At 39.3% G+C, this 10,029-nt stretch overlaps 1 protein-coding gene across 9 annotated transcripts; it reads left to right on the top strand.

The window, feature by feature from the left end:
- The first annotated feature begins 659 nt into the window (after positions 1-659).
- On the top strand, positions 660-9,675 carry DTWD1 (DTW domain containing 1). Of its 9 annotated transcripts, none has more exons than XM_027688541.1 (6): positions 834-934; positions 2,154-2,448; positions 3,128-3,388; positions 4,344-4,487; positions 4,879-5,146; positions 8,861-9,675. In XM_027688541.1, the coding sequence occupies exons 2-6, from the start codon at positions 2,338-2,340 to the stop codon at positions 9,088-9,090; spliced, it is 1,014 nt and encodes a 337-aa protein (XP_027544342.1). In that variant the 5' UTR covers positions 834-934; positions 2,154-2,337; the 3' UTR covers positions 9,091-9,675. The 9 variants fall into 9 exon arrangements, with proteins under 9 accessions (XP_027544351.1, XP_027544342.1, XP_027544349.1 ...); XM_027688548.1 differs by lacking the exon at positions 2,154-2,448 and adding an exon at positions 2,714-2,768 and having other exon boundaries at positions 886-934; XM_027688544.1 differs by lacking the exon at positions 834-934 and adding an exon at positions 1,055-1,146.
- Positions 9,676-10,029: the final 354 nt, after the last annotated feature.

Genomic DNA, 10,029 nt, shown 5'->3' on the forward strand with positions numbered 1-10,029 from the left:
TCACAGTGTAAGGCAGTAAAAAACATGAATGGGGACACGTAGTTCTTTTTCCCTACTACTGCAATGTGTGACATGCTGCCAGCATGAAGAACTGATCAAGTCAAAACAAAACAAGTAATAACAGAATGCTGGTAGGCATTTTCTGCCACTGGATGTAATACCACTGAAGACAGTGAGGTTTTTGGGGTGTAACTGAGATCAAAGTTTGGCATAAAATCTGCCTATAATGTCAACTTTTCCCCCTAAAGCTACTGCAACTAATACATCGCAGACTTCATTTCACCGAGAGAAATATTCTCTATACCAAAATTACTGGTTTAGTTTAGTCACTTCAACCTAAAAATGCAGTTACTAAAGACTGAATATTGGGTAAATGCTACTGTGGGGCAGCATCCTCAACCAGGCCAAGAAATTTCACAGAGCAGATCCCATGTCCTCTTTGGAGAGAGAGAGATGCAGAACCAGCAGCAGGCACTCGGTATGCTGTAAGTATACTACTAGGTGGGGGAAAAATAAAGGTAAAAGAAAAATCCAACTGATCCAGCTTTCCGGGAGTTGCCAAGGGAGCGGCACAAAGCCTCAGCCTCCCGCCCCAGCGGTTTCCAGGCTGTCCCGGGCGGTGCCGCCTCACGGCGGGGGCAGCGATGGGCACATATCACAGGGCGGGAAACACCTGGCACGGACCCCGCTGGGAAGGGCGGGCTTGTCCCCGCTCCCCGGGAATTGCGTCTGTGGTTTCTGGTCAGGTTTTTGCGACAGAACTCGTCGAAAAAAATCCCATTCCGGGCGGGAGGCTCCGAACAAACACAAACCCCCGGGACAGACACGGCAGACACCCCGAGCTGCTTCCGCTCCCCGCCTCCCGCCGAGGCAGAGCTCGGCACTTTCGTTCCGGGGCCTGCGAGGGCCGCGGCGGAGCAGAGCCGGGAGGCGGGTGAGGAAGGGCTGCAGCCGGGCAGAGGATGAGGAGAGGAGCGGGGCGGAGGGGGGAGAGGGAGGAGGCAGCGCTGAGGGGCCGCGCTGTGCGCGGGCGGCCCGCGGGGGGAAGCGGCTCTGCGGCCACGGGGCCTGCGGGACGGGGGCCGGTCAGACCTGCCCGAATGGCGGGAGCGCTTTGTTATTCCCGTTAGAGATCCCCGCCCCGAGGTCTGTGCCCTCCGCTGCCCTCAGCCCGCGGTGCTGTGGCCGCTGCGGTCACCTCAGGGGGCAGCGGCAGCAGGGCACGGCGGTGGGGAGCTCAGGGCACCCCACACACCCCCCAGAGCTTCACACAACCCCCGAGGTGTCCGGGCCGAGGTCCGGAGTTGCCCCGGAGTTGCAGTTGGAATGTGGAGAGAACCCTCCAGCAGCACCCATTTATCCGGGGTTTGGAAATCAGGTGTAGATGGAGTTATTTACAGTCTTAAAAGTATGTCTGAAGTGAGATTTGGGTCTTACAAGTTGCGTGAACTCTGTTGCTGTCATTTTCTGCAAAGAATACCGTGTGAACACAGCTGAACGTGGGCACCGCTCCTGTGTGAGGCCGCAGCAGATCCCCTGTCAGTATCGGTAACAAAAGTGCTTCGGGGGGTCACCGTTGAGCACCACAGAGCGTAAGACATTATGCACTGCAAAGAATCGGTTTGCAGGCTGGGAATGCATGTCCAATTCTAGGGCCTCTCGCCCTCTCTGCTGCTTGAGGAAACTTGACAACAATGTGGCTTGGTCTGAGATGTAATGTATATTTGCTTTATCTCAGAGATACTTGAAAGCAAATTGCAGTATAAATTTTGCGTGCATATAGATTTTGTGTTTATTTAAATAGACGTCCCTGACCTTCCAGAAGTTAGACTTTGTCGGAAGGAGAGGGGAAGGTATCAGAGCATACATGAGTATCTAATTTTACCAGACAATAACAATTTTTTCTGGCATTAATTTTAATTTTTTATTGGAAGGTTAGCCGAGCTTTTTGGTTTTGTTATTTTTCAATTAAATTACACTTGATTTTATTTAAACACTTAATTTTGGATCACATCTCCGGAATTATTGTTTGTTTGTTTTTGTTAGACATGACTGTTTTGTGACATCATTTTGTAAGTGTGATCCCTGACATGAAAAAGTAAACCTAAATTAGCTGAAAGTAAATACTGAGAATGGCTTTTTTTCATTTCCAGTGATGCAGCACAAAGTGCAAAAGGCAGTTTGTAACTACTGCAGGCTGTGCAGGCTGCTGACTGGGGGCTGCTTTGAAGATCAGAGAGGAGCCTGAGTGATCTGTCAGAAGGGCTTTACTAAAGCCTGGAGTGACTGAGCCTGAGCTCCCAGAGCACTAATTCTGTCTGCACTGGCTGTGGGCACATGGGCCTGGTTCTGATGCACCGCTCAGAGTACACGGGGAAACTTCTGCACCAGCTGCAGAGGGTGAGACAACACCTGTGTGGAAGAAAGCCTGGAAAAAACCCACCAATGGTACTAAATAAATACAAACTTGCAGAACAAATCTAGACTGGGTCAGCACTTCCTGTCTGGTACATGGAGCACCAAAGCCCTGTTGTAGCTCTTCTAATTTTTCAGCCTCAAGCTTCAAGCTCTTGGAAGATTTCTTCTACCTCACAAAGTTCTGCCTGGGAGAGATTTCATTCAGGGTGTTTGGTTGGCCCACACACAATAAGTTTCAGGATAGAGATCTAAATTTGTACAATTAACTTTTCTCTTATGGATTTCTATCCTGTAGGCATGTAATTTGTTGTTGGTAGTCATGCTGAAGACTAATGGGATTGCTCATCCAAGTAAACACTGTTTAGCAGTGTTTTCATATACTTTTAGTCCCTGATCCTAACAATAGAAAAAAATATATTTCTGCAGGAATTGAGTGGGATAACTTAGTAAAATTATGAACATGCCTATATGTGCATTAAGGAGGCAGATCTCAGGTTCTTTCCAGCTGTTTGTCTCATGCCCTCCTGAAATCTCTTTGGAGTTCTTGGTGCTATAATAACTGAATCAGATGATTTTATTACTCCTTCTGCTGTAGGAAATACCTTCTCTGATGAGTATTTTTTTGTTAAATAGCATAATACAGAATAATTTTCAATAAATTAGTTCATAGTAACTGGATTTTTATTTAACAACGTATTGTGTGTTTCAGCTAACCATGTCTTTGAGTTCATCTACACAAGGACCAAAAAGAAGTACTGAGTGTTTGGAAAGCCAAGAACTGCAGACTCCATCATCATTTCAAGATAACCCTCTTCAACAGTTACAGTTAGCATCCCAGGAAGTGCTGGAAAAGGCAAAAAAAAGTGGGAGATCAAAATGCCCCCGATGCAGAAGTTCAAGGATGTTTTATTGTTATACATGCTTTGTTCCTGTTGAAACTGTCCCTACCAAAGAAATTCCAACTGTGAAGGTTAATACATCTAATGGATTTTTTATAATATCCTTGTGTCTTTTAGTTACTGTGGACAGAGAATAATCTGCCTGCAACCATTTCTTTTCTGACTTACTCTTTATGGATGTTCATCTTTAACACAACTTAAGTATGAATAAACTACAGTTAGATAAAATTATTGTTCTTATTTGAGGAATTGCATGTAGAAATACTGAAAATGGTCCAGCCCTCACATAAACACTCATGTATCTACTAGATGAGAATACAAGCTGAAGTCACTCAGCTTCTCATTCAACCATGTTGTCACTTAGTTCTTGGAAGTTTCTTTACAGTGCTCTTGCTCATTCTTCAGTTTCTAATAACTCTGACCAGAACAGATTATATTGTGAAAAATATGATTTGTCCATAACCAAGAGGGAATTTTACATAAAATGTGAGCTAAAAGGCATTCCTAAATGTCATAGTTATACAATTCAGATAACCACTCTCAAAATATAAATAAATAGGGTAGTGCCCTTCAGCTAAAATACTTGCAGAAACCACAGAGGCATTTTGCAAAATCAGTTAGGAACTAAGATGCATTTTGAAGGTACAAGATTGAAAGCATTGTGAAAATACTTTAGAAGTACTTTGGAAATTGGACCTATTGGATTTAGGTGTATTTTCATTGAAATGGCCATTTTTGCAATTGGATGAATACCTAATAGAGATAAGTACTCATATTTAGAACCATTACATTGCTCAAATTAAGACCCCATCTTACTTACCTTATTGATTCTATTTCTAGAGATTGTGCCGTGCTTCTTCTCAAATATTTCCAAAAACTGAATGTAAAAGATGCCTCTTGTCACTTGTCTCTAGTTCCAAGCCTGTTAAAACAAAAATATTATCCCAAATTGTCAAAGATTTGTACAAATGTTTCTACCTCTATATATGATCATAAATATTGTCCTTTTTATTTTTTTAACTCCAGTTACCTTTGAAGATTGACATTATCAAGCACCCAAATGAAACAGATGGCAAGAGCACTGCTGTGCATGCAAAGCTCCTGGCACCTGATGATGTTACAATTTATAAATACCCTTGCATTCCAGAATATGAAGAAAAGAGACATGAAGTAAGAAAACTGTAGCACTGTGTAATCACCTTGAATTTCCTTTGCTCACCACCTTACATAAGTGGATTCATTGTGTACCATAAGAAGTATTTTGCCCACATATGAGTGTATTCAATTTGCAGTAAGTTAAACAGCAGTTAGTTAAACAGCACAACAGCATTGTGCTCATCATATTCAGCAGCTGCAGGATTTAAACTTTGAATTAACATGTTTTTTAACATAAATTTAACATTACATTAGAAAATAGAATATTTTTTATGAGATACTTTTGAATCCTGTCCTGACTTAAATGTTTTATAAAGTTTATAAAATTTCTGTTCTTTAATGGAAGAATTCTTAGTGTTTTATTAGATATTGTTGACACTCAGATCTCTCTTTTCTTTTCATTCAGATAGCACTTATATTTCCTGGCCCCAATTCGGTTTCAGTAAAAGATATTGCTTTCCATCTCCAAAAGTACACTAAAAAAGGTAATAGTGATGATGACTGTTCCAAAGAACCAGTTCTTAAGCAAGCAAAAATAGAACCTAAAGAAGAAAAAAGTCCAAATGAATGCGTCTCAAGCAGCAGGAATGAAGGCACTAGTCTGAAGAAAATAATATTTATTGACAGTACCTGGAACCAAACCAACAAGATAATAACTGATGAACGACTTCAAGGTAAAAAATACAAGTTGATATTGAGATGTTTTTGCTGCAGAAATGTTTAAGGGACATATGTCTATAACAGACCTGAGCATGGTACAAGTGTGTATCTACCCCTATATCTGAGTGTGCATGAAAGACTTGACAGCCTCTTTCAGGGCTGTAAATACTTCCTGAGCCAAAGACTCCATTACTTTCCATGTCATATAATTTGTTTCACAAAATGATAATACTGAAGAAAGCATTTACATTTATTTCTCTCACTTCTCTCTTGGAACAACTCGTTTCACAGAATGGAAGCTCTCATGTTAGACAGTAGAACAGTAGTTTGAGTTATCTCTGAAGAAAGTCAAAAAGGATTCCTTTGCAGGTGGTTCTCTGCGTTTTCAGGAGACCCAAGGGAGCATTTTTGTACACAGTGGTGGCAGACAGGCCACTGAAAGGTGAACGAGGGATTTAGGAGACACAGCACGAGCACCTCATGGCTTGGGTTCTCTTTCCAGTGAAGTTGTTACATTTTGATGATCTCACTACTTTCCAGACTAAAAGGGAATTCCTGCTGGTACCAGAGACTGGTAACTCTGCTGAAGTTTTTTGTCTTAGGTTCATTACAAAGAGTTTACATTTAAGAATTCTAATTAAATCCACAAAAGGCAAACCAATTTAGCAATAGCATTCCATTTCCTTGGAGATGAATAGGAATTTGAAAACACTTTCATAAGTGGAAAAGGTGCACTTAGCTGGGAGGCAGCCTGTCAAGTTTATATGCAATATATATGACTACTAGTGCCTGCTTTACACTGGATCCTACAAGGAATTTCACAGACTGTCTTCCATCGAAGATGAATGTTGCCTTGCTGTCTAGTCAGTTTATTAAAGAATCCCACATGTTAGTATAATGTATTGGCTAATTAAAATCCTGTTACAAGTATTTAGTTTAACACAAAACATGCTCTATCAACTACATTGAAGTATTACTGTAACAATTAGAGTAATTGCATGTTGCAAGTTTCTGTAAAGCATTTGGAACTTATTTTAAGAGGATAAATTCAAGAAAAGGCAGCCAGGGGAAATGAAGATTTCCACGGAAGCCTATGCAGTGTTTCAGTAGAAAAGTCGTAATTGGTGTTACTTTGGAGGTCTCAAAGGATGGTTTCCAGTTCCCCCATAACAGTGCTGATCTGGTGGACTCTTCCCTCTTTTTTAGAACATCATCTTGGATCCAGCTGTTTTCCAGTCCTCTGTTTCCCTGAGCACCTTTCAGGATTGCTGTAAGGTTTGATAGTGTCATGGAAGTCAGGTTTTTTCTTATAGGGAGAATTTTACCCCCCCCTGCATCAGGTGTAACAGTTGGGCACGTTGCTTTCCTTAGTGCCCCTCATACAAAACATAAATTGCATTATCACTCCTTTTAGAGATTACAGGTCTGACTTCCAAGATGAGCAGGGCAGTTTTCTGAGGCATAAACTGATGATATTTTTATGCTGTACACACATGGGAAATAGAGAACTGTTGTCGTATTTTAGTTCAATTGCAAATGAAGTCATCATCCAACAAAATATTCCTGGTATATTAAAGTTCAAAAAGAAGTGATCATAATTCCAAATAAGTAATTGCCATACTTATTCAGAAAGATTAAGTTACAAGAAATACTGGATGGAAACGTTAATGAAGCCAAGAAAATTTAAAGAAAAACCTTGTGTTTTTTAACCTTGTATTTATATAGAGAGTAAATCTAGCAAATTGTACTGCAAGAGAAAGCAAATGAGTACATCAATCTTAAAAAAAAAAGAGCCTTGAGAACTTGGACAAAAAAGTACTTTTATATCTTCTTGTAAAAGTGGTGTAATATATCTTTAGAAAGCAAAACTAAATCAGTTGTGTTAAAGACAGGAAATATTTGAAAGTTGGTAATGTCTAGGATTGATTACTTCATTAAAAGTGGTCTCTAGATCAGAAAGGAAACAGTTGAATCTAATGTTAATAATTACTTTCTCACATGAGTGATGCAGCATATTGGCAACATCAACATGGTTGTTAAAGAAACAAATTACTTTGATATTTTTTCCTGTAAATTTGATCCACTTTGTATTAGCCAAATATTTTATTAGCTTATACATTAATATTGTAAGCTTTCATATGAAGGATCCATATTTGTAATGAAACATTGCCTTTGGCTCAGTAAACTCTAACCCTTAATCCCCTCTGTTTTTATTTTTTATAAAAAACTACTAAGATTTTTTGTTTGAAATTAGCTGATCCTGCAGTTGTGGTAAGCTCAGTAGGGTCCATGGTCTTGCCTTCAATGAACTTTTGGTTGTATTCAAACCACACCTATGTGGGAGGTTATGTTGGAGGAATCATCCCCTGGATTTACTTCACTGCTGTTCAGGTGGAAGTGTCTCTGCATTTGATGGAACTTTTCACTTTGGTTCTGGCTGAGAATTCAGGTATTGAAAACTTGTGAGGGAAACAAGCTCAATGCAGTTTCCTACTACTATTTTAAACTTTCACATGTATAGAATTATTAGAGGTAATAATTAGACTGTGTTGTTTTGAGTTTTTGTTTCCAAAATGCCAACGATAACATTTAAATTGAGGGACAGAATCTTCTGGTGTTCAAGTTTTTTTAAAACACTGTAGCAGAGACTTGTGTTACTCTGCAGGATATCATACATTGCTAACTGCAAAGCAAACAACTAAATCCAGCTTGTAGTTACACTGGAAAGAATTAACCATAGTTGGAAGGTAAAAAGTATAGGATTACAAGTGCTGGGCTATAGCCCAGTTTGTGCTCCTGAATTTGGACCCTACTGAAGCTTCTCTGTCCATAACTTCCAAGCAATTCTTAGACCAGATTGTTATTTGTACTATTACTTGTGCTAAACTCTGTTATGTGACACAATATCAGATTTTGACATTTAGAAAAAGGTAACGTTACAACCTGCTCCTGATACTATTGACAGGTGTATACACTGTTCTTTATAATCCAACTGTCCATCCTGTTTACAAAGTGATTACACATTAAGGAGGCTTAAGTTTTGAATAGTTTGTGCATCTTAAGGAACAGAACAACCAAGATACACACTTAAAATTCATCTGAATAATAGAACAGTTTCAGAGACTGTGGTAGATAAAAGATTTTCATGTGCCATACAGACACCAAGTTCCTTCTTTCATCTCAACTGGGAATGCTTTTAGTTTCTAATAAAGTTAATTACCAGATTCTGTCATACTTACTCCTGAGTAATCTCAGTGAGATTTCAGTTACTTAACAAGCATAAATGAAAAGTTTCTGGCTCTTGCAAATAGTCCTCAGTCAGGAACACTTAACAGTCTGAAGGATTCTGAAATTTATTAACTGCAAAAGATGAAGTAATAATTTTAAGAACCTTGATGAGTCTTGGTAGGTGTGGGTTTCACTCTTGCCATCTGAAGAGACCCTGCAGTTTACTGAGGGTTGTGAGGCTGTTGGAATGAAAGGATAACCTTTAATTAATTGTAAATATCCTTGTACTTTTTCATCAAATTTCAAAGTGGTCCACAAAGAAGGATAAAATTATTGCCTCAGGTTTACAGATGAAAAATGGAGGTACAAAAAGAGAAATGATTTGCTTACAGGCAGCCAGCAGGGCAGCAGCAAAACCAGAAAACAAAACTAAAGTCTTGTTTGGCATCCTGGCCACCAATCCACATTGTCTAATCTGTGTCATCTTTTTACCTTAACAGGATTGCTACAAATTGAGTTGAAGACAAGGAAAACTTGTTTTTGGCGTCATCAGAAGGGAAAGCCAGACACGTACCTCTCCACGATAGAAGCCATTTATTATTTCCTCGTGGACTATCATCAGGAGATTTTGAAAGAGAACTACAAAGGACAATATGATAATCTGCTTTTTTTCTTTTCATTTATGTACACATTGATTAAAAATGCCAAGTGTTGTGCAGGAAAAGAATAAGATGTCTCTCTATAGGTGCATGACACAACTTTTTTTTGTGATGATGAACTGCACAGACATAACTAGTTTTGTCTGCCTGAAATCTGGAAATAGATTGTACAATGACTACAGTGTTTGTCCAGAAGTAACCTGCTGACCTCATCCTTCACACTTGAGATTGTAGAACTACTCAGATGAGCACTCTGGTCAGAGTTACTTTTTTTGAAAACAGTTACACTTTGCTAAATCTTGCTGGATTTCATCCTGCAGGTGTGATGTGCTCACTGTGCTGAGCACAGTTCCTGAGGTGGAGATAGAAGGACTTGAGCCCTCTTGCCATAAGGAGTGATCCCTCTAACTGTAAAAATGAATTAACTGCTAGGTTTTTATTGTTACTAATAGTTCATGGCAGGTGTTTTCTTTTTGTTTTACACAGTAACAAGGATTTCACTTTCATGACATCAAAAGAAATTAATAGGGTGGTATTTAATTGGGGAGAGTTGCACCGATACAAAATGAAAAAGCACATTAATTGAATACAAATTCTGTACTTTAAAAATTAAGTCTGGAAAATTATTCTAGTAATAAAAAAGTGGTCTCTTTAAATATACAGTGTATGATTTCTGTAGTACCATTCACATACTGTAATATTAGGATTATTCTCAACTTCTTGGGTAATTTTAGACTTCTTCAAACAAATTTATTTAAGTGTTTATTACTATTACATAACATTATTCTGGGGGACACTAACTTAATGAATGTCACTATGGCATATTGTAAACAGTAACATTTTGTAGGTGCCACCTGCTTGCATTTGAAGCAGCAGAACGGGCTCAGTGCACTGTAGGAGCTGTCTGAAAATGTGGATCTTTTTGGAGGACTCAAAGTAATTTGCAGTGATGAGAAACAGAGAAGATGGTGATTCTGACCACAACATTTCTGACAAGGCTTCCTTAAATT

The sequence above is a fragment of the Neopelma chrysocephalum genome, unplaced genomic scaffold (genome assembly GCF_003984885.1).
Source record: "Neopelma chrysocephalum unplaced genomic scaffold, ASM398488v2 Primary Assembly neopelma1_75, whole genome shotgun sequence".
In the NCBI taxonomy this organism is placed as follows: domain Eukaryota; kingdom Metazoa; phylum Chordata; class Aves; order Passeriformes; family Pipridae; genus Neopelma; species Neopelma chrysocephalum.